The sequence below is a fragment of the Pseudophryne corroboree genome, chromosome 12 (assembly GCF_028390025.1).
Source record: "Pseudophryne corroboree isolate aPseCor3 chromosome 12, aPseCor3.hap2, whole genome shotgun sequence".
Taxonomy (NCBI): Eukaryota; Metazoa; Chordata; class Amphibia; order Anura; family Myobatrachidae; genus Pseudophryne; species Pseudophryne corroboree.
Window position 1 is genome coordinate 19,446,359 of NC_086455.1, and position 25,371 is coordinate 19,471,729.

Consider the following 25,371-nt stretch of genomic DNA (forward strand, 5'->3'; position numbering starts at 1 on the left):
GAAAGGCCAAGCCGTCCAACACCTTCTTTCGGGGAGGTCGGCCCAAGTCCAAGAAACCTGCGGCTGCATGTTCCCAGGAACAGAAACCTGCTTCAGGTACACCAAAGTTCTCCGCATGACTGTGGACTGCACGCCCCGGAGGGGAGGCCGGTGGGAGCGAGACTCAGACATTTCAGTCACGTCTGGGTGTCCTCCGGCCTGGACCCTGGGGGCAAGATATTGTGTCCCAGGGGTACAGGCTGGAATTTCAAAATCTCCCTCCTCACCGATTTTTCAAATCAGGCTTACCAGCTCTGCTGGCAGACAGGACTGTCCTGCAAGAAGCCGTCCAGAAGTTGGTGGAGGCACAGGTCATTGTGCCAGTACTGCCTCATATGCAAAACAAAGGTTACTACTGGAACCTTTTCGTGGTACCAAAACCGGATGGTTCGGTCAGGCCCATTCTGAACTTAAAATCACTAAACCCCTTTCTGAGGGAGTTCAAGTTCAAAATGGAGTCACTAAGGGCAGTGATATCAAGTCTGGAGGAGGGGGAACTCCTAGTATTCCTGGATATCAAGGATGCGTACCTCCACATTCCGATTTGGCTGCCGCATCAAGCTTATCTTCGATTCGCACTGTTGGACTGTCACTTTCAGTTCCAGGCCATTCCATTCGGGCGGTCCACAGCACCAAGGGTATTCACCAAGGTGATGGCGGAAATGATGATTCTCCTCCGCAGACAAGGGTGAACATAATTCCGTATCTGGACGATTTGTTGATAAAGGCACTGTCCAAGGAGAAGCTGTTACGGTCCATAGCACTCACGACCCAGCTTATCAGGGAACATGGTTGGATCCTGAATCTTCCAAAATCACTTTTGGAACCAACCAGGAGGTTGTCCTTTCTGGGAATGATCCTCGACATGGCGGTGCAGAGGGTATCTTTCAGAGGAAAAGGCCTTGGTGAGTCAAACGATGGTCCAGGATGTCCTGAAGCCAGCCAAGGTGTCAGTTCATCAGTTCCTTCGCTTTCTGGGGAAGATGGTGGCCTCTTATGAGGCTCTACAGTACGGGAGGTTTCATGCTCGGTCCAACTGGATCTCCTGGACAAGTAGTCGGGATCCCATCTACACATGCACCAGAGAATAGGTCTGTCACCAAAGGCCAGGACTTCACTCCTCTGGTGGCTGTAATTAACTCACCTTGTGGAGACCCGCAGGTTCGGGATTCAGGACTGGATCCTTCTAACCACGGATGCAAGTCTCTGGGGCTGGGGAGCAGTCACTCAAGGGGGAACCTTCCAAGGAAGGTGGTTAAGTCTGGAAACCGGCCTGCCGATAAACATTCTGGAACTAAGAGCCGTCTACAACGGTCTTCTCCAAGCGGCCCATCTTCTAAGGAATCGGGCCATTCAAGTGCAGTCGGACAATGTGACAACATTGGCTTACATAAACAGGCAGGGCGGAACGAAGAGCAGAGCTGCAATGGCAGAGGTAACAAGAATCCTCCTCTGGGCAGAAAAACACGCGGTGGCGCTGTCAGCAATCTTCATTCCGGGGGTAGACAACTGGGAAACGGACTTCCTCAGCAGACACAATCTCCATCCAGGGGATTGGGGTCTCCATCCAGAGGTGTTTAAGTAGGTAACAGATCTTTGGGGCGTACACCAGATCGACATGATGGCCTCTCGTCTCAACAAAAAGCTTTGGCGGTATTGTTCCAGGTCGAGGGACCCGAAAGCCGTAGCGGTGAACGCCCTAGTGACTCCGTGAGTGTTCCAGTCGGTGTACGTGTTTCCTCCACTTCCACTCATACCAAGAGTTCTAAAGATCATAAGGTGAACAAGGGTTCAAGCAATCCTCATTGCTCCGAGGCCTCTTCCTCTTCGGTATGACCTGCTGCAGCAGGGGCCGTTCGCCTATCAAGATTTACCGCGGCTACGTTTGAAGGCATGGAGGTTGAACGCCTGATACTAGCTCGAAAGGGCATTCAGAACCAGGTTATTCCTACCCTAATACAGGCTAGGAAAGGAGTAACGTCGGAACATTACCATCGAATTTGGAAAAAATATGTATCTTGGTGCGAGTCCAAGAAATTTCCTGCGGTGGAGTTTCAACTAAAAACGGTTTCTCCTCTTACTGCAAGCCGGTGTGGATATAGGCCTGAAGTTGGGATCTGTGAAGGTCCAGATTTCGGTCCTATCCATTTTCTTCCAGAAACAATTGGCTTCCCTCCCTGATGTTCAGACCTGTTTGAAGGGAGTTCTGCAGATCCAACCTCCCTTTGTATCGCCTACGGCGCCTTGGGACCTTAACATGGTGTTGCAGTTCCTCCAATCGGACTGGTTTGAGCCTCTACAGGAGGTTGAGGTCAAATTTCTTACGTGGGAAGCGGTCACGTTGTTGGCCTTAGCTTCTGCTAGACGTGTGTCGGAACTGGGGGCTTTGTCCTGTAAAAGCCCCTACGTGATTTTCCACGAAGATAGGGCGGAACTCTGGACACGTCAGCAGTTTCTTCCAAAGGTTGTGTCGGCATTTCATATCAACCAACCTATTGTGGTGCCAGTGGCTACTGACTCCTCAATTTCATCAAAGTCCTTGGATGTTGTAAGGGCTCTGAAAATCTATGTGAAGAGGACTGCTCGTTACAGAAAATCGTACTCTGTTTGTCCTGTATGATCCCAAGAAAATTGTGTGTCCTGCTTCTAAGCAGACGATCTCTTGCTGGATCCAGTTTACTATCCAGCATGCGTATTATACGGCAGACTTGCCATGTTCTACGTCTGTCAAGGTACCCTCTACTCATAAGGTGGGGTCTTCCTGGGCGGCTGCCCGGGGTGTCTCGGCGTTACAACTTTGCCGAGCTGCAACTTGGTCTGGGTCGAACACGTTTGCAAAGTTCTACAAGTTCGATACTTTGGCCTCTGATGATCTGAAATTCAGTTAATCAGTTCTGCAGGAGCCTCCGCGCTCTCCCTCCCGTTCTGGGAGATTTGGTACATCCCCATGGTACTAATGTGGACACCAGCATCCTCTAGGACGTTCTAGAAACGAAGTTGTACTGAACCAAATAATGAAAGCAGGAAAACTAAGTGCTGAGCGGGCGCACAGCATCCTCTACGGACTACGAGAAAAGGATTTACCGGTAGCGAACCAAAATCCTGTTTTTAGTTGAGTACTGCATTGTTGCTTGGTAAGTAATGTTTCGGCCGTTGCTGAGTTTTCAAGCTAAGTTAGCTTGATGTGCCTTGTTTTGTGAGCTGGTGTGAATTTCATCACTATCTGTTTTAAATCCTTCTCTCGAAGATGTGCGTCTCCTCGGGCACAGTTTCTAGACTGAGTCTGGTAGGAGGGGCCAGCCCACACTCTCAAACTCTTAAAGTGCCAATGGCCACTGGTGGACCAGTCTATACCCCATGGTACTAATGTGGACCCCAGCATCCTCTACGGACTACGAGAAAAGGATTTACCGGTAGGTAACCAAAATCCTTTTTTCTTACCATACTGCGCACTTCCAGATCACTGTCATAGTCCTTATCCTGAAAGAGACAGAATTTCAAGATAAAACGGTGCAACACAATGAACAATAAAAGCCACAGGCAAACAGTACAGCTGCTCTGTGTGGTAATAGAGGGGTCTATTTACTAAGCTCTGGATGGAGGTAAAGTGGACGTTGAAAAAGTACCAGCCAATCAGCTCCTGTCATTTTTCAAACCCAGCCTGTGACATGGCAATTAAGAGCTGATTGGCTGGTACTTTTTCTCCATCCAAAGCTTAGTAAATAGTCCCAAATAGTAAAATAAGATGGTAGAGCTAGGTCGTGTGATGGTAAAGTGAAGTAGTGTGATTATGCCTTTAAGGGTTTTAGGTTTCTATATGAAACTATAACAAAACATCAATATTGTGTGTTTCATAGAATGTGACAGACGTCAGTTAACAGTTTCCAGTATCTTCACTTCAAGACAAATTTTGTGTAATAGAAAAGTTTATACTGGGAACTATTCTGGAAATGCCTGAAAAAAAAAAAAAAGTGCATCATAAAATCACCCGTTGAAAACTCAGAAACTCTCAGTTGTGGTAATTTCACAAGGGCGTGGTTCGTTTTATCGACAGTGTCTAGGTCGACAATGTTTAGGTCGACCACTATAGGTCGACAGTCACTAGGTCGACATGGACGGAAGGTCGACAGGGTTTCTAGGTCGACAGGTCTAAAGGTCGACATGAGGATTATTATTTTTTGTCGTTTTCTTCGTAAAGTGACCGGGATCCCAAATTAGTGCACCGCGTCCCCTCGCATGGCTCGCTTCGCTCGCCATGCTTCGGGCATGGTGCCTTCGCTCCGCTACCGCTTCACTCGGCACACTTTACCGTTCCAATCGTAGTCCACGTGGATCGTTAAGTATGAAAAAATCCACACAAAAAAAAATGTAAAAAACTCATGTCGACCTAGCAAATGTCGACCTAGAAACCCTGTCGACCTTCCATCCATGTCGACCTAGTGACTGTCGACCTGTAGTGGTCGACCTAAACATTGTCGACCTAGACACTGTCGATCTTCAGACCGGATCCCATTTCACAGATAGGTTGCATGTAACTGATACTCCTAAACAACTATGGCACCAGGAGAGAACAAAAAAAAACCCACACCTAAAACAACTGCATGGATTAGTTTCATGGCTAGAAATACAGCAGTCATATTTAATTTAAATAAGCGGTATGTTGAAGACTTTTCAACTGACTATTTCAGGTACAAGGACAATTTCAACTGTTAAGTGTTACTCCATTATTACATAGTATCTAGCATAGGTATATTTATTATGCAAGATCCCTTTTACCATTAAAAAGAATATTCCACAAATTGTATGTTACACATAAATCACTGCGCCTTATATGCAAGAAAATATTGCACGTCTTACCTGTTTCGCGCTGTACCCCAGATATCTTCTGCTGTTTACATGGGGGGGGGGGGGAATTAAAAATAAATAAAATCGATTATTTGGGTATATATCAGGATTTAACCAACGCTGTGAAAACCACAAATAAAACACGATAAGCTATTACAGAGCAAGTGTGCATGTCTAACCCTGCCCAAATACAGATTTTAATACCAGCAAGAGGCATAGAACATAAGGACTTATCCTTGTACACATCCTAGAGATCGAGGACACATACACGCATTTTGGGTCTGTCCCTGATGAATTGATAGGGTAAAATATTGGTTCAATAAGCAAAATGGCCGCCTAAATTGTGTGTATGGGACACAACTGTGCTCACCCTGACGTGGTTATGATATAGTCCAGTCTGGAATGTGGTGTTCTTATGTATTTCTAATTTTGTGTTCTGCATCCTCTGTTACTGTACAACATGTTTATTGTCAGTGGCTGTATTATGCAAATAATGGCAAAGAGACATACTAGCCCCGAATACTAGGCTAAAGAGAAAGAAGGTCGCTGGAACTGTAATATTGGATAGTCCTCCAGACAAACTGTTAATATTTCATAGACGCCAGTGCTAGAATTGCTTTGCCATAGCCAATCTGGTCCCACAAACCTGGTCAATAAACACTTACCTGACGCGTTCTCCTCTCAAACTGGCTTCATGAGCTGCTTTCATTTCTGTAATGAGAAAAACCCAGGTATATGGTCATCAACAGTATTGCAAAGCCTTACAGGGCCGTATAGAGGGCATTGTCTTATGTGGAAATAAGCCTAATGGAGCGCCACCATTGCGGTCACGGTGGCACCTGTCCCCAGCCTGTAAGGTGCTTGGTGGAGCACCCCACTGCCTGGAGAGACGCTGGGCTCGTCTGTAAGAGTCACCCTGCGCCCACCTTGCTTGTTCAGTCATGTCATGACTTCACGTGAGCTGAAGATAGGCCAGGCCACAGACGTGGTTTGCTGTGCTGAGATCGGGACTCGGCTAACGTCATCTCTGTGTCTATCCACAGTCAATGAAAATGGGATTTTTATCATAACATCCATTTCTAGCCTGGTTTATTCAGGGACAGAAGATGATGAAGTAAACCCTGCCTCCAGTAGGCTGCATACAATGGGTCCTGACAATCGGTGTTTCATACTGAACCCATACTGAATGCAGTTATATAGTAGGACATGGGGATAAAAATTACATTCAGCAGGTTTTGTTGCCGTGGGAAATCAGGCATAAATATATTTATTGTCACAGATCTCTAATTTCCTCTGATTTATAATTACTTGCTCTTTTTTGCTTTACTCCCAACTCATAAACAGCTCCGAAATACCTTCCAGGGGTGTTTCTTTCTCATGTCCCTACTTATCTAAGGTGTTAATCCATTCAGACATGTCTTCCATAGAGTTTGTGAATGTCCACCACCAACAAAAGGCCTTCTGAGGTCAAGACCTGTACGAGTAGCAGTGATCGCCAAATACGCGCCATATCGCACTACTGGCAGTGAGGGAACTGTGCGCCTCATCCAATAGGAATCCTCAGTCGCATCCTTTCCAATCACCACCAGCAGCGTCTCCCCATGGAATCGTCGCCTGAGACCTCCGCAGCGCACTCCCTCCCTTCCCGCCAGCGTGCTACTCCAGAGGCATGTGGGTAAGCGAAGCATTAACCAAACTGCTGCCTGCCTCACCCCCTTAAAATGTGATGGTACCCAGAAACCGTGGAGTAGGATCCCAACTTTTTACAGTGAGGGGTCCCTGGGATCCACAATTTTTTTTGATCCGCACGATCACCGAGTAGGAGCTTGTAATTTTTTTTGTTACTGTCTAACATCCTGGAGGTTTGCACCTATCGTCATGTATCACCCAATGAAATAAAATGGGGATTTTTGTTTACTTACCGTAAAATCTCTTTCTCTGAGTCCATCTGGGGGACGCTGCGCCGTTACTTGTGGGTTAGAGGTGTGTGGTAGTGGAGATTGGCACAGAACTATCAAAAGCTGACTCCTCCCCCCTCTAACCCCTCCCATCTCCTTCCTGCTCAGCCCTGATCAGTTAACGTTTAGCCAAGCCAAAGGAGATAGACCAGAATAAAAAATTAACCAATTAAACCAGACAAACTATGGGAGGGATCGCAGCGTCCCCCAGATGGACTCAGAGAAAGAGATTTTACGGTAAGTAAACAAAAATCCCCATTTCTCTGTCCTCCATCTGGGGGACGCTGCGCCGTTACTTGTGGGATTTCCCAAAGCAAGCTAATGAGAGGAGGGAGACGTTGACGGCATAGCCGTCTGTAAAATACGACGCCCAACAGAGGCAGTCTCCAAACTAAAAGTATGAAACCGGTAAAACTTTGTGAACGTATGGACTGACGACCAGGTCGCCGCCCTGCATAGTTGCTCAACAGATGCACCACCGCGAACAGCCCAAGACGCTCCAACTGCTCTAGTCGAATGAGCCTTAATTGAGTCAGGAACCGAAACGCTTGAGGACACGTAAGCCTGTCTGATGGCCGAAGTTATCCAACGGGCCACAGTGTTCTTAGAGGCAGGCCAACCTCGTTTGGGAGCATCAATCAATACCAGCAAGGAATCCGTACGACGGAAAGCCTCCGTGCGAGACAAATAAATACGTAAGGCCCGAACAACATCCAAGAGAGCCAAATGGGAATCCTCCCCCTGAGAAGATGACGGATTAAAAGCTGGAAGAACGATGTCCTGATTTAAATGGAATGCTGAAACAACCTTTGGAAGAAATGAAGGCTTTGTCCGCAGCACCACCCGATTTTCATGAAACACTAACAAGGGTGGCCTGCAAGAAAGAGCCGCCAACTCAGACACTCGTCTAGCTGAGGCAATTGCCAACAGAAAAACAACTTTTTGTGTTAGATAACGTAGTTCCACAGATTCTAGAGGTTCAAATGGAGACTTTTGAAGAGCCTTAAGTACCAAGTTTAAATCCCAGGGAGGAATCGGAGGAACAAAAGGTGGTTGAATTCGAAGTACTCCCTGCAGGAATGTTTGAACCTCTGGAATGATTGCTAATTTCTTTTGAAAAAGGACCGACAAGGCCGAAACCTGACCCTTCAGGGAAGAAAGTTTTAAACCCTTGTCAAGACCCTCCTGGAGAAAGGAGAGCAGGCGAGGAAGTCTAAACAAATGCGGAGTCAAGTTCCTTTTCTCGCACCAAGCAATGTAAATACGCCATACTCTATGGTAAATGCCAGAAGTCACCGGCTTTCTAGCCCGAATCATTGTCTGAACAACCGCACGAGAAAGGCCCTTTGCCTTCAGAATGTTGGATTCAAGAACCAAGCCGTCAAAGCCAGCCGATTTAAATCTGGGTGGCGACAAGGTCCCTGAAGCAGAAGATCTGGTCGCAGAGGGAGGCGAAAGGGGTCTCCGACGACCATGCTGTTTAGAAGAGTGTACCACTGTCGGCGTGGCCAATCCGGAGCCACCAGAATTATTGCAAGGCCTTCTCGCCGAATGCGTTGGAGTAGACGTGGGAGCAGTGGAATTGGTGGGAACACGTAACCCAGCTGAAATTGCCACGGAGCTGTTAGTGCATCGATCAGAAATGCTTGAGGATCCTGAGTTCTTGATCCGTAAACCGGAAGTTTTTTGTTGAGCCGTGACGCCATCAGGTCTAATTCTGGCACTCCCCAGCGATCCACTAGAGAAAGAAACACTTCCTGGTGAAGTTCCCACTCTCCCGGATGAATCGTGTGACGACTCAAAAAGTCTGCTTCCCAGTTTTCGACTCCCGGAATGTGAATGGCTGAAATCACGGGAATCCAACGCTCCGCCCACGTGAGAATCTGAGCAACCTCTCTCATTGCGGACCAGCTGCGAGTTCCTCCCTGTTTGTTGATGTAAGCCACTGCCGTGGCATTGTCGGATTGCACCCGAACTGGATGGCCCTGCACCATGGTCTGAATCCGAATGAGAGCATACCGGATCGCTCTCAATTCCAGAATGTTGATTTGTAGTTTTGACTCTTGATTGCTCCAGCGCCCCTGTAAATGATGAGTCTGGAACACTGCTCCCCAACCGCTGAGGCTTGCGTCCGTGGTTACCATCATCCAAGACCAGACCGTGAACGGCGCACCCTTCCTCAGATTGTGACTGTGAAGCCACCAGTAGAGCGACTGACGAGTTCTTATCGACAAGCGTATCAACTGCAGTTCGAGGCGCGAATCCGTCCGAGTCCAACAGTGGAGAATCTGAGCTTGAAGAGGTCGGGCGTGGAATCTGGCGTATGGAACTGCCTCGAATGAGGCTACCATCTTGCCCAGTACCTGCATGCATCTGAGGACTGATACTGCCGGCAATTTTAACAAGGTTCTGATTCTGGCTTGTAAGTCCTGAATCTTGTCTGTAGGAAGAAACACCTTCTGGCTGTTGGTGTCGAATAGAAGACCCAGAAAAACCATTTTCTGTGACGGGAGTAGAGATGACTTTGGAAAATTGATTATCCACCCGAAAGACTGTAGAGTCTCTATCGTTAGACGCAGGTTCTGAGTGAGAATCTCCGGTGACGGGGCCTTGATCAACAGGTCGTCCAAGTATGGAGTGATGTTGACCCCTTTGCAACGGAGAACTGCGACGACATGACCCAGGACCTTCGTAAACACCCGGGGAGCCGTAGAAAGACCAAAGGGAAGGGCCCGAAACTGAAAATGCCACGGACCTACTGCAAATCTCAGAAGTGATTGATGTCCTGTCCAAATTGGAACATGTAGGTATGCGTCCTTTATATCTATTGAAGCCAAATATTCCCCTGGCTCCATGGCTGCGATAATGGAGCGAATGGATTCCATCCTGAATTTCTGGGATGAAAGGTACGGATTGAGGGCTTTTAGATTTAGAATGGGTCGAAACGAACCGTCCGGCTTGTCTACGAGAAAAAGACCCGAGTAAAAGCCCCGACCTCTCTGAGGAGCTGGGACCGGAAGGATTACTCCATTTTGTAATAGTTTTGCTGTTGCCTGAAGGAGAGCCTGACGTCTGGAGGGGTCGTCTGGGAGAGGCGTCACAATTAGTCGGGCTGGGACTGCTTCTTCGAAATCCAACATATATCCTCTGGAAATGACCCCTATTACCCACCGATCCGGTTTCGATAGGAGCCACACTTCCCTGAAGTGAAGTAAACGAGCCCCAACCTGTATTGATCCCTCCAGAGGGCCCGAAGCGTCATGCCTCAGGCTTGTCGGCAGGCTTACTGGACGGTCTGCGAGTAGCCTGAGCTCCTCTACCTCTGAATGATCCCCTTCGTGGAAATCTGGAGAAGGGTCGAAAGGACTGGAAATTACCTCTGCCCTGCGTACGAAAGGACCGAAATCTTGTAGGCTTTGGTTTGTTTGGAGCAGACGGAAGGAAAGGGCTCTTTCCCCCCGTAGTATCTGAAATAATTTTCTTTAACTCTGATCCAAAAAGAAATTCGCCTTCAAAAGGGACTGCCGTCAAGGTCTGCTTTGAGTCCGAATCAGCATTCCAAACCCTAAGCCAAAGAGATCGTCTTGCGGATACTGTTAAGGCAGAAACACGGGACTGTAGCGCCACCGAATCCAATAATGCTTCACCCACGTAAGTAAGGGCCTCAGAAATCTGTTCTGCTAATTGAATGGCCTCCGACGGATCGTCTGACTGCATCCCAGATACAACCTGTGCAAGCCACTCATCAACGGCTTTAAGCACCCAGGCACTCGCCAGAACTGGACGGAGAGAAACACCTGATAAGGAAAACATAGATTTTAGTAATGCTTCTATCTTCCTATCGGTAGAGTCTTTTAAAGTCGCAGACTGTACTGACGGAATAACCGTAGCTTTTGCTAAATGCGAAATAGGGGCGTCTACCTTTGGGGCGGTTTCCCAAATTGTTGTATCCTCTTCTGTAAAAGGATATAGAAACTTTAACTTTTTAGGCGCCTGGAAACGGGAATCCGGTTTTAGCCAGGGTTCTTTTAAAATATCCGCAAAGTGCGAGTAAGAAGGGAACGCAGTAACCTGTCTCTTCTGTCGTTTAAAGAAAGAGGAAGAAGTCTCGGCTACTGCCTCATCCTGAATATTAAGGGTCTGACGAATGGCTTCTATTAGTAGCCTAACACCTGAATTAGTAGATAAATCCTCATCTTCCCAAGCCGAATTTTCGTCCCCTTCAGGATCTACCTCCCCTTCTTCCAATGGAGATGTCAGAGTATCCAACTCCTCTCCTGGAAATGCAATAGCGGGTAACGGCTGCGTTCGCTTAGAAGCCGCCGAACTACTGGCCGAACTTACAAATTTATTTACAGACTGAGTCAAATCAGTGAGACATTTTCCCATATTCTGGGCCCACAGCGGTTCCACCTGAGTCTGGGCCAAAGCTGCTTCCGACCTTGACTGACGCAAATCTGAAATTGCGTCCACCATGGCCTTGACCCAAGGGGGCATTGACTGATCTGTGGATCTGCCCTGCTGATCTGCCGCTGGTGCACCAGAGCATGATGTACAGAGGGTCCCTGCGTCAGCACTCCCCTTAGCCAGCTTTGTGCCACATTGTGAACATGAGAAATAAACCACTGAGGTTGTTTTTCCCTTAGTAGGTTTCTCTGGCTTGCTGGTCATCTTTACTCTGGTGAACTATGTCCCCCAAGTTGTGTTAAAAAATATCTGAGATTCAACCCACTAGACTTGCTCTTTGTTAATATGCTGCTCTAGCCACCAGACTAGAGGAGACACTGTGATCCCCCTCCCCCCCTTTTATACTTGCGGTTTTTATCCCCCTGTGTATGTAATCCTCCTCCGTAGCACAGCGTCCCCTGTGTGCAGGCAGAGAAGATGGCGCCGTGACCAGCCGTGCGCGCGCGCGGGCAGAGCTGAGCGGGAAGACGGCTCTGCCCGCCTGACGTCATTCTCATCTCGTCAAAAACCGGAAGTTCGGCTCCCGTGCGCCGCTACACAGAGCGGTTGTCACGGCAGCCAAGTAACGGTCCAGGGAGTGAATAACACCCTCCCGGACCTAACACAGTCCTCCACCTCACATTTCACCCCAGATCAGCCTCCGTGCTGTCTGTGGGTGATCGCGCGCTCGGGGGGGGGGGGGGGGGGGGGGGGGAGGGAGGGGAGGAGGAGTTTGGTAGTCCCAATAAATTCACCATTAATAACAGGAAATAGGGACATTAATAATAGGAAATAGGGACAGCCCAATACTGTCAATGACAGATTGTGGCTGTCCAGTACCTGATGCTGCTGTCTTCTCTCTTTCTCTCTCTGAAGGCCCCAGTGACCGAAGGTATAGTGGCCTCCCTGCAGCAGTCTGGAATGGGATACTAACCCCTTCCACTGTTATACCTGTCACCTGTAAACAGGGACTAGGTATTTGTGAAAGAAGAAATAATAAAAAAAAAAAAAAAATTCCTAAAGAGAAATCAAAACTGTGTCTGTACTCCACAGGCACAAAACTAAAACTGATCAGGGCTGAGCAGGAAGGAGATGGGAGGGGTTAGAGGGGGGAGGAGTCAGCTTTTGATAGTTCTGTGCCAATCTCCACTACCACACACCTCTAACCCACAAGTAACGGCGCAGCGTCCCCCAGATGGAGGACAGAGAAATAACTCTGCCTTACTGAGATGGCTTCAAAAATAGAATTTTAATTACCTACCGGTAAATCCTTTTCTTGTAATCCGTAGAGGACACTGGGGATCCATTTAGTACCATGGGGGTATAGATGGGTCCACTAGGAGCCATGGGCACTAAGAATTTGATGGTGTGGGCTGGCTCCTCCCTCTATGCCCCTCCTACCAGACGCAGTTTAGAAACTGTGCCCGAGGAGACGGACATACTTTGAGAGAAAGATAGATAAGAATAGTGGTAAGATTCCGAACCAGCAGACACAAACAAGAGTAAAGCCATACTAACCAAACTTGAAACCAGGAACAGCAACAGCTGAACCAAACAACATAACTTAACCAAGTAACAGTGCAGGAAGAACGAAGCACCGGACCGGCGCCCAGTATCCTCTACGAACTACGAGACAAGGATTTACTGGTAGGTAATTCAAATCCTATTTTCTCTTAGGAACGAACAGCGAATCGGATTTCCTATGACGAGTTGTCCTCTTTACGTACACCTTCAAAGCCCTCACAACATCCAAAGACTTTGAAGTTATTAGAGGTGTCCGTAACAGCAGGAACCACAATTGGTTGTTTGAAGTGAAATGCAGACACCACCTTAGGAAGGAATTGCTGACGAGTTCTGAGTTCAGCTCTGTCCTCATGGAAAATTAAGTAGTGTTCTTGTGAGACAACGCCCCTAGCTCCGACACACGTCTTGCTGAAGCCAAGGCCAACAGTGTGACTGTCTTCCACGTAAGGTACTTTACGTCTACCTCCTGTTACGGTTCAAACCAGTCCGACTGGAGGAACTGCAGCACCACATTGAGATCCCAAGGTGCCGTAGGAGGCACAAAAGGGAGGATGGATGTGCAGAACACCTTTCAAGAACGTCTGGACCTCAGGGAGAGAAGCCAATTATTTTTGAAAGAAAATGGACAAGGCCAAAATCTGGACTTTTATGGAGCCCAGACGTCCACACGCGACTGCAGAAAAAGCAGGAAACGACCCAGATGAAATTCCACTGCAGAATATTTTCTGCTCTCACACCAAGAGACGTATTTCTGCAAAATACAGTGGTAATGTTTAGACATTACCCCCTTCCTGGCTTGGATTATAGTCGTGATGACTTTGTCAGGGATGCCTCTCCCGGCTTGAATCAGCCGTTCAACTTCCATGCCGTCAAACGTAGCTGCAGTAAGTCTTGATAGACGAACGGATCCTGTTGCAGAAGATCCTCGCGAAGAGGTAGAGGCCACAGATCTTCAAGGAGCATCTTCAGGAGGTACGCGTACCAGGCCCTTCTTGGCCAGTCCGAAGCAATTAGAATTGCTTGAACCTTTTCCCTTTCTATTCTTTTCAGAATTCTTGGGATCAGAGGAAGTGGAGGAAACCCGTTCACCATCTGACCAAGTCGTCAGAGCGTCCACTGCAACTGTGTGTCTCTCAACCTGGAATACCACTTGTGCTTCTTGTTGAGACGAGAGGCCATCATGTCGATTTGTGGACATCCCCATCGACTTGTCAAGCACCTGAACACCTCCGGGTGATGTCCCCACTCCCCCGGGTGCAGGTCATGTCTGCTGGGGAAGTCTGTTTCCCAGTTGTCTATCCCCGGAATGAAGACCGCCGACAACGCCGCAGCGTGTTCTTCTGCCCAGAGGAGAAGTCTTTAAAGCTCTGCTTTTTGTTCCACCCTGTCGGTTTATGTACGTCACTGCCGTCACATTGTCCGACTGGACATGAATGGCCCGATCGTGAAGGAGATATGAGGCTTGCAGAAGGGCGTTGTATATAACCCTGAGTTCCAGAATGTTGACTGGAAGGACGACATCCTGACTTGACATCTTCCTTGAAACTGCACCCCCTGGGTGACTGCTCCCCAACTTCTGAGGCTTGCATCCGTGGTTAGCAGAATGCAATTTTGAATCCCGAACCGTCGGCCCTCGATCAGGTGAGAGGTCTGTAGCCACCACTGAAGAGAGATCCTGGCCTTTGGCGACAGACGGATCCTCTGGGGCATGTGAAGATGGAATCCGGACCATTTGGCCAACAGATCGAGCTGGAAGGGTCGTGCGTGAAATCTTCTGTACTGAAGAGCCTCGTAAGAGGCCACCATTTTTCCCAGAAGGAAAATGCATAGGGGCACCAATATTCGGGTTGACTTCAGGACATCCCGAACCATCGACTGGATTACCAATGACTTTTCCAACGGAAGAAAAACTTTCTGCGACTGTGTGTCCAGTACCATTTACAGAAATGGGAGCCTCCGAGTTGGCTCTAGGTGAGATTTCGGAAGATTTAGAATCCACCCGTGATCCAGGAGTAGTTTGGTTGTGAGGCCAATGCTGTTCAACAACCTCTCCCTGGACGAAGCCTTTATCAGAAGATCGTCCAAGTATGGAATTATGTTAACTCCCTGCTTGCGAAGGAGAAACATCATCTCTGCCATCACCTTGGTGAACACCCTCGGTGCCGTTGAGAGACCAAAAGGCAGGACCTGGAACTGGTAGTGAGAGTCTTGTAGTGCAAAGCGTAGATAAGCCTGGTGAGGCGGCCATATCGGAATGTGAAGGTACGCATCCTTGATATCCAGAGACACTAGGAATTCCCCCTCCTCCAGACATGAGATCACCACTCTCAGAGACTCCATCTTGAATCTGAACACTTGTAAGTACGGGTTCAACGATTTTAGATTCAAAATCGGTCTTACCGAACCGTCCGGTTTCGGTACCACAAATAAGTTGGAATAATATCCCTTGTTTTGGAGAGGAGGTTGAACTGGAACAATGACCTGCGTCTGTACCAGTTTTTGAATGGCATCCTGTAAAACTGGTAAGCCTGATTTGAAGAATATGTGAGATGGGAGTTCTTGAAACTCCAGTCTGTAACTCTGGGAAGTAAGATCTATGACCAAGGAATCCTGGCATGATGTTGTCCAGATGTGACTGAATATTTTTTAGTCGGGCTCCCACCTGCCAGTCTGCCAGGCATCACGGTCCACCGTCATGCTGACGGCTTTAAGGAAGCAGAGCTGGAGCTTTGTTCCTGAGAACCGGCAGTTGCTGGTTTGCGTGGTTTACCTCTAGCACCTCTGTTGGCTGTAGAAGATCCTCTGACTTTGCCCTTAAACTTGGCAGTCCTAAAGGACTGTAGAGTAGGTCCTGAGTAGGTCTTCCTGGTTGGGGGAGCTGCAGAAGGAAGATATGTGGACTTACCCGCAGTAGCTTTGGAGATCCATTTGTCTAGTTTGTCTCCAAATAAGGTCTCTCCTGTGAAGGGTAGGCCTTCCATGCCTTTCCTGGAGACCACATCCGCAGTCCACTGGCGTAACTATAAGCCCCTGCGTGCAGAGACTCAATTTTACGATCAGCCGTGTCTTTCAGGGAGGCTGCACCAGGGACAGGCAATACAATTTTCCGTGACAATCTGGACACTGATGCATCCACTATCGGTGGACTTCCCCATTTTTTCCTATCCTCAGGAGGAAAAAGAAAAAATGAGAGTAACCTTTTAGGGATTTGAAATTTCTTATCAGGATTAACCCATGGTTCTTCAGACAGGGTATTCAATTCCTTTGACACAGGAAAAGTGACAGGACTTTTCTTTACATTAAAATAAGATTCCTCACACTCCTCTGCCACCTTATCAGGAATTTGCAGAACATCTCTGATAGCCTCTATAAGAGACTCTATTCCCTGTGACAGTGCAGCGTCCCCACCTTCTGAATCCACCTCTCCCTCCTCCATGTCCGACCCCTCAGCGTCAGCCAGACTGCAGGATATGGGCCAGAGTTCGTTTTTGCAGACAAATGGAAGGGGACTGAGACGCTTGTTTGGGGACTGAGTCTCTATTCATAATCTCATCCAGTCTGTCTTAAGTATTGCATCTCTTTCTCCTGGCGGGACAATTTTATTAGAGATATTGGAAATCATTCCTTTAATCATTCCAGCTACAATGGTTCAGCCCCGCTAGCCTGAGAAGATGCACTACACTGAGTACATAGTAGTGAGCTCCCTGGGGAAAAGGAACACTCTGCCGTACATGAAACACACTCTTGGCCTGACATTGTAAATGTGACAGGACACGCACACAGGAAAGGTTAAAATGCACAATTAACCCACAAAGAGCCCTTCCGGAAGACACAAATATTTTGGAGCCAGCACACAGCGCCCTTATTGCTTATGCTAACCTTAGCCGGGTTGCAGACTAAGGCCCGAGATTGGGGACTTAGTACACTAATAATTGCTCGCTTACACCCCCCCCCCCCCCCCCCCCCGCTATGACCCCCTGGTACCGCTGAGGTAATCTGGAGTCACACCAGAGGTGCTGCGCGTCCATGTCAGTCAGCGTCTGTATCCACTGCAGGGGGAAAATGGCGCTGGTGAGTTGATGGATCTTCATAGTGAAGCCCCGCCCCTTCAATGGCGCGCTGTCTTCCCAATTTTTTTTATACAGGTTGAGGTAATTTTGTGCTTAAAATGGAGACAGATCCGTTTTAAGGCTTTGATTGCCAGTCTGGGTACTGTGTACAGTGTACTGAGACGCAGTTGTGTACTGAGTCTGAGTCTGGAGACACAATCTGCCCCGGTGAGAAGCCGTGCGCCTCCATACCCTCATGCCGCCATAATGGCCGGCGACTCGCTTACTGGGACGCCGGCTCAGTACTCACCACTCTTCATTCTTCTGGCTCTGTTAGGGGTGGCGGCGTGCTGCGGGAATGTACGCTCGCCGTGGTGGGGCTTGCGAATAGTCCCCTCAGGAGCTAATGTCCTGTCAGCGGGGAACGAGACCATTAACTCTTCAAGAGGTTGGACCGTTCTTCCCCTAAGTCCCACGAAGCAGGCAGGCTGGTGCCATCCTGTCCTGCCTGAAAATAACGAACAGAAAAATAAATGCAGAAAACTCTTCAGGAGCTTCCATCAGCGTGACCGGCTCCTCCAGGAACATTTTGTAAACTGAATCTGGTAGGAGGGGCATAGAGGGAGGAGCCAGCCCACGCTATCAAATTCTTAAAGTGCCCATGGCTCCCAGTGGACCCTTCTATACCCCATGGTACTAAATGGATCCCCAGTATCCTCTAGGACGTAAGAGCATTACACGCATTTAATAGTTCAATAACGTTACATTTATTGTACCAGACAAAAACGCTCAATGGTTGCTTGACAGAAAGCAGAAAAGGTCACATGCTGCTTGATCAACAACCAGCTAAGGCCAGCGACACAGGGGGCATCACTGTGTATTCTTAGTTAATCCCGCAGGATTCTAAACACGTTGGAACGCACAGGCAAGCAGATGGGAGCTAGTGTGTGAAGCAACGGGACTGCGATCATAGCAGCTGACGTCATCATTAGCCGCAGGCAGGACTTTCGGGCATGTCCGAAGACTCTACCCCCTGAACTCACAGCGGTAAAAACCACACCGCCAACTCAATACAAGGTAAGGTAGGCACAGTTTTACATTAGCCCAGAAGGGCATGAACGGGCAAAGCGTATTAAATATCCAGACTGCGTACCTTAGCTCCACCCGCTGCTCATTGTTCACAAGAGCAGCTGTAGACAGATTATTTACTTTTTATTTTTTCCTCAATTCTAATATCCTTATTTTATTTTTTTAAATTGTCTTGTTAATTTTAAACTTATTATTTCATTATTATTTTTGTCTTTGTCAAACCTCCTCCCCACTCCCCCTGCTTTATATTAAGCTAAGGAACCTATTTTTCAATCTTCAACAAGGTAAGTAAAATCTGATTGGTTGCTATGGGTAACATCTCCACTTCAATAAACCCGTAAGTGTCATTTAAGTGCTCAGAACCGAGCATTCTATATTTAATTTTTCTCGAGTCCCCATGTTCCAAAATGGACTCTCAGTCTAAGCTAAACATTACATTATGGAAGGGTAGGAATGAGAAAATGATAAAGAATTACCTCGAAATGATGCGCCTCCCTTACGCGCCATATTTCGGACATCAATATCACAGCAGTCATCTTTTAATGCTGCTTCAGTTAGGTGCATCATAGATCGACCATCAAAGTCACTTGGTGCATCTGAGAAACGGCTGCGTTTCCTCCTTTGCTCCTTGCTGCTGCCAGTAACGTCCTGCGGCAATTCTGGGTCAGTTTTGCGTTTCAGAGATCGGATATCAACGTCATCGTAGTAACCTTTAATTAACGCATCTCCTCCACTTTTATGCTGACCTGCTGTTCCGCTTTCACGTTTCATATATCGGATATCAACGTCAGAGGGATCACGTTGCAATTTTAAGCCACCTCCAACACCACGCGGGAATGGCAATTCAACATCACGATTCATTAATCGGCTTTCAGGGTGGCCACTTTGTAATGCTGAACCGCTTCCACCAAAATGTTGAAACGGTTGGGCACCTCTAATGTCACGTTCAAGAGGTGGACCGCTGCCACCGCCACCACCGTCACGCGGAAATGGCCTGCCACTGTCGTACTCAAATAGGGGTCTAATTCCACTGTCATACTGAGATGGGGGGCCACTTCTCCTGTCATACTGAAATGAGGAGCCACTTCTGTTGTCATACTGAAATGAGGGACCACCTACACTGTCATAATGAAATGGGGGTCCACCTCCGGCATCACGTTGAACTGTTGGGCCACCTGTGACATTATGTTGAACTGTTGGGCCACCTCTACCATCACGTTGACCTGTTGGGCCACCTCTACCGTCACGTAGGCCTGTTGGATCATCTCTACGGTCATGTTGACCTGTTGGTCCACCTCTACTATCATATTGAACAGTCGGGCCGCCTCTACTGTCATATTGAACATTCGGACCTCCTCTACTGTCATATTGAACAGCTGGGCCGCCTCTACTGTCATATTGAGCAGTCTGGCCGCCTCTACTGTCATATTGAGCAGTCTGGCCGCCTCTACTGTCATACTGAGCAGTCGGACCGCCTCTACTGTCATACTGAGCAGTCTGGCCGCCTCTACTGTCATATTGAGCAGTCTGGCCGCCTCTACTGTCATACTGAGCAGTCGGACCGCCTCTACTGTCATACTGAACTGCCGGGCCACCTCTGCCATCATACTGAACTGCCGGGCCACCTCTGCCATCACGCTGACCTGTTGGATCATCTTTGTAATGTGGACCTGTTGGGCCTCCTCTACCATCACGATAACCTGTCAGGCCGTCTCTACTGTCATAATGAACAGTTGGGCCACCACTACCATCATAATGAACTGCCGGGCCACCTCTATCGTCACGTTGACCTGTTGGATCATCTCTACTGTCACGTTGACCTACTGGGCCGTCTCTACCATCACGATGACCAGTTGGGCCGCCTCTGTCATATTGAAGAGTCGGGCCAACTCTACCATCATACTGAAATGGCGGACCACCTCTATCATCACGTTGAACTGTTGGATCATCTCTGATGTCACGTTGACCTGTTGGGCCACCTCTGCTGTCATACTGAACAGTCGCGCCACCTCTACCATCACGTTGAACTGTTGGATCATCTCTACTGTCACGTGGACCTGTTGGGCCGCCTCTACTGTCATACTGAACAGTTGGGCGACCTCTAACATCATGCTGAACAAACGGGCCACTTCTACCATCACGTTGAACTGTTGGATCATCTCTACTGTCACGTTGAACTGTTGGGCCACCTCTACTGTCATATTGAACAGTCGGGCCACCTCTACCATCACGTTGAACTGTCGAGCCACGTCCACTGTCTGGCTCAGATTTCAGCCTACCTCCACTATCACGTGGAAGTGATGGGCTACCTGCACGGTTTGTTGGTGCAGGATCATCCAACTCATCCTCACCTGGCGAAAGATCTATGCCAAAAAAAACATAAAATTATTTAAATGTCTTATACAGAAAAACAACAGGGATCTACATGAAACATACACAACTTTCTTATAAAAGGCTAACTGAAATAACAGACATTTAAATAAATCCATTATCTGACACTTAAGACGCATGATGTATAAAGCTGCGCGCAAAACTAACTAATCCGCACTAATGTTAATAAAATGGCATCTCAAATATATAACATAATTGGAGGATTCACAAAGTTGCAACAAATATGAAAAGAAACAAAACTTGTTTGGCATGGCTAAATGCAGTGACAAATGAAGTTACAAACGACAACTGTTACAATTTGGGTAATACCACCGCACGTTTATCAATGCAACTTTGCAAACTGAGTACACAACATACAAATGACATACAAACCGAAAATCGCACACTAAAATTCTATACAATAAGCATTCAATCACTTTGTACAAAAAAATAAAATAAACGGCGAAAAGCGAGCCGCACAGATCACAATTATTGCAGTACAGCCGCCATATGTCAAACAGATCAATGAATAAAATGGGTGGTCTTCAGTATGCCGACTGACGGGATCCCGGCGCGCAGTATACCGGCGCCGGACTCCCGACAGCCGGCATACCGACACTTATTCTCCCTCGTGGGGTCCACGACCCCCCTAGAGGGAGAATAAAATACCGTGCCCGTAGCGTGAAAAGCGCAGCGAGCCCGCAATGGGGCTCATTTGCGCTCGCCACACTGTCGGTAAGCCGGCGGTCAGGCTCCCGGCGCCGGTATGCTGGTCGCCGGGAGCCCGACCGCCGGCATACCATACTGAACCCAATAAAACAGTAGTAACATGTTATCAAAGTTGATTTAACACCATAACAATTTCAGAACACATGTCCATCCCCTTGAAGCAGTGGGTAAAGAGAGGGAAGAGTGTGAGCTTAAGGAGTGAAATGTTTAAATTTCCCACTGCACTGAATACCCCAGTGCTCCTGTGTGCTCTATTGATGAAAGAGAGAGGTTTTGTATTTAAAAGGACAAAGTGCTACCATTTGAGTGAGGACTCAGGGCAGCATTCAATTGAAGTCGGAACTGCCGTCTAGTCGGAAAGACTGCAGTTTCCGACTTTTTTAGGCTGAATCACGATTGGACCTATTCACTGGCCCTGCCGTTTTTCCGACATGTCGGCAATTCCGACTTGTCGGAAAACACGTGGATCGGCGGATAAGCCGATCCACGTTTTGCCCGATTTGCCGCCAAATCCGACAGGTTTTAGTCCCGTTTTTCGACAATGTCAATCAGACTTTAAACATTTTCGGAAACTGTCAAAACCGGTCGGATTTGGCCTCAAACTGAATACTGAACTGTTGGATCCTTTCCGTCAGCAAGGATCCGACATCAATTGAATACTGCCCTTAGTCTATATCATATTATCACAAGGTCTTGTTTAGGACTACTTTCTCTAAATGTCTTGATACAATAATCGGTAAGAGTTCCGGACTGTCACAGAGCTGCTTCAGACATCCAGAATTCCTACAGACTTGTAACTTTTTCCTGGACTATAGGATCATACAACGGCAGGAATTTACGGTGTCTTTCTTGGTATCAGTGATCGAAACCGCTGCAACAAGATAGCCAGCTCACGTATATCATGAATGTTATTATATATACTATAATGTTGTTAGATTTCAGAACTCCATTTAACATTTCACTCATCTGTCAGCAGCCACCATATACATGCCTGTGTACCAATATAGTCACGATGGCCTACATACAGCGACTGCCACGCAATTTTCTACAATATATGTCAATGGAGTCACAATAGTTAATAGAGCAATGGCGTTAGTGTGCAGGCAAATTGCTGGAAGCTATACAGTCCATTTCAGTATGCTGTGGGACTGATGCAGAGAGTACGTCAGCCTGCAGGGGAGTATCTACATGATTTCACTCTGCGTGCGCTATGGATAATGGTGACTTGTCGGAAACTAAGCGCCTACGCTGCTGATGAAGACGCGCACCCATCTTGAAATGCGACTAACACTAATCTACAGCGTTTCATTGGTAAATGATCCGTCTCCAAAGACAAACAAGCAGCTCTGTGTCGCAATGAGCCTGCCCCGCCCCCAAGCATGTGAAGTGGGCTGGAACCAGGAAGTAGATCACTTGCACGCGCCAGGCAGCAGTACTGGTTGCAGGGACACCAATGGTGTTCCTTTTGGGTTTGCTCTGGTTTCTCCTTACATGAAAATGGAATTTTATTACTTTACAGTATTACAGTTTGATTGGTTCACTTTAATTTAGTTTAACTAAGTTATCTTAAAATCAACAGCTAGGCCCTGACCTTCTTTAATATACCACTGTCTCAGACTTTTATATCCGTACCATACCACAATTCAGTTACTCTGGCAAAAGCCGGTTCCTAAATGTCAACCTCGATTCGCTGGGTCATTAAGTCGACAAGATTTAGGTCGACAGTCATTAGGTCGACCACTATTGGTTGACATGCATTAGGCAGGCATGGAAAATGGCCGACATGGTTTAAAAAAAAAAACTTTTTATGATGTTTTCTTCGTAAAGTGACGGGGAACCACAATTAGTGCACCATGTCCCCTCGCATGGCTCGCCATGCTTCGGGCAAGGTGCCTTACCGTTCCAATAGTAGTCCACGTGGATCGTAGTATGAAAACGTTCAAAAAAATGGGAAAAACTCAGTCGACCTTTATCCATGTCGACCAATCAATCTTATCCATGTCGACCATGTTCTTTCTTTATTGCAAATGTAATGAATGATGCTGTTTGGACAGGTCTACACGTATCCCCAACTCATGGGGGATTATGGTATATGGTGCCTCTACGTGTAATGTAACAAAGGCCTAAGAGGCCTTCTCCACCTTATCCAGGTCATTTAATAAGTGGGTGGTATCTCTGAGATCACACCTATAGCAAGACAGTAACTAACGATCACAGATGAGTACAGCGCTGCACAAGGGCGGAAATAATAATCCATGCTGCTTATTAGAGGAAATTGCGTCCATTCTGACACACACGCTGTATCCGCCACAATGTGTTCCTGTAAATTGCGAGTCTTTATTGTGTCACCATTTGGGGATTATAACATGAATCTGGGGACGTATCTGGGATCCAGAATCCTAGCAACAAAACAGTTGTGTTATTCAATGATAAAGAACTATAAGTGAAGCGTGTCAGGTGGTTATGCGGGTGGCGATACTAGAAAGTAGAGGCAGGTAGAGACAGCTTTGTGTGAACTCTCCTATATCTGACATGTTTGGCATCAGAAGTATTTTGAATAACAGAATAAAGTAACAAGTGTGAACCTACCTTCAGTAAAGGATTCAAATTTCCCACTTTCTATTTCCTGAGCAAAAACTGTATTCACAACCTAATCCAAAGAGAAAAATCCATAAATACATATTTAAATGGCTTTTAACGCGGAAAGACATATACATTAATATGACAAATGTGCATAATTAAGACAACTATTAAACACCCCCCCACACTAAAACGACAATCCTAACAAGGAGAACACTAGAGAAATAGGGGTCCAGCGTCCCATGCTGGTCGGGGGAAAAATAGGATTTTAATTACCTACCGGTAAATCCTTTTTGAATAGTCCATAAGGGATACTGGGATCACTTACTACGATAGGGTACAGATGGGGTCAAAGAGGAGCCAGTGCACTTTAAATTTCTTCTACTGGGTGTGCTGGCTCCTCCCCTCCCAAGACAGTCTAGGTCACAGGTTCTCAAACTCGGTACAAAAATGAGATGTAATAAAAATGGAGAAATAGTGTTAAAGTAATTAGTGTGTAAAGTGTCCCTTTCAAGCACCTGAATAGTATCACTAAGCTGATTGAGCATCTGCCACTATATGTCTGTTGTGAGAGGCAGAGAGGTTCCTGCATTAGGAGGAGGTGCAGGCCCTGACATGCCACATGGAGCATTATGGGGTTGCTCCAAGGTAGGTAGCTCTTAGCTTAGACATATTGTAGTAAGGAGCCTTTATCATGTGGCTCCTTGCTGGTTAATCATAGACCCAGATTGGGGTAATGGAGGTGTGAGGTGTGGTGCCTCTGGACTGGCTGAGCTGGATGGCTTTAATGTGGCATACCTCTACATTCTATTAACACTAATTACTTTAACACTATTTCTCCATTTTAATTACATCTCATTTTTGTATCACCCTTATCATGTCTTCGGCTTCCTAACACTAATTTATTAACACTATAGTTTTTTCACTGGTATGCTGCCCTGGGCCTTCTGGCTTATGCTGGTATTTTGGGGTGCCACACCCTGCACCTAGATATAGCGCTTGGGACCCCAAATATACAGAGAGGCCTTGATGCGGCTTTGGGGCTTAACCATACATTTGCGCAAATATATGTAACGAAGATCCCTGAATTCTATTATTATGTGGGATTTACATTTGGTTACTGTTATCATGCAGTGTGCTGGGGGAAATAAAATACCTTTTTTCCCAGCAAGGATGAAAGAAAAATAATGGAACAGATGTATTAAGCTTGGAGAAGTGATAAAGCAGTGATAAGTGCAAGGTGATAACGCACCAGCCAATCAGCTCCAATATGTAAATTTACAGTTAGGAGCTGATTAGCTGGTGTTTTATCACCTCGCACTTATCTCTGCTTTATCACTTCTCCAGGCTTACTACATCTGCACCTATGTTTCTATGACAGCTAAAAAATTGCAAAAAAACAAGATGAAGTAGTGGAACTAGCTGCTATCAATATAATAACCGGAACTGACGCGTGTAATTGCCCCAAGCCATAACTGGAGTAATAGATGGCGACTACACTTACATTTATTTTCTTCTTTTTGTGGGTTTGTTCTATCGCCAGAGCATTGTTTTGCAGCTTCCTGTAATCCGTCGTGACTTTTATTTGGTGGTTAATATTTATACCCATAATAGGATGATGCTTGCTCTGAAACACAAAAAAAGCAAGAAATTAAATCATCAACAGCATTACCCCCGAGAAACGGGATATTCCAAAATATCTGCGTGTTCCTGGCCTTTAATTACAGATAGCAAGAGAGTGA

General features: G+C 47.0%; 1 protein-coding gene across 8 annotated transcripts in view; it reads right to left on the bottom strand.

The window, feature by feature from the left end:
- The window catches only part of LOC134980355 (serine/arginine repetitive matrix protein 2-like), a 102,398-nt gene that overhangs the window by 45,178 nt on the left and 31,849 nt on the right, over positions 1–25,371 (bottom strand). For 7 of the 8 annotated variants that reach the window (XM_063947148.1, XM_063947152.1, XM_063947147.1 and 4 more), the window contains 6 exons: positions 25,134–25,256; positions 23,639–23,699; positions 18,427–20,313; positions 5,550–5,595; positions 4,897–4,927; positions 3,481–3,519 (listed from right to left, as the gene is read on the bottom strand). In XM_063947148.1, the coding sequence (XP_063803218.1) occupies positions 3,481–3,519; positions 4,897–4,927; positions 5,550–5,595; positions 18,427–20,313; positions 23,639–23,699; positions 25,134–25,256 (2,187 nt within the window). The remainder of the gene's footprint in view (positions 1–3,480; positions 3,520–4,896; positions 4,928–5,549; positions 5,596–18,426; positions 20,314–23,638; positions 23,700–25,133; positions 25,257–25,371) is intronic. The other variant, XM_063947149.1, reaches the window with a different exon arrangement.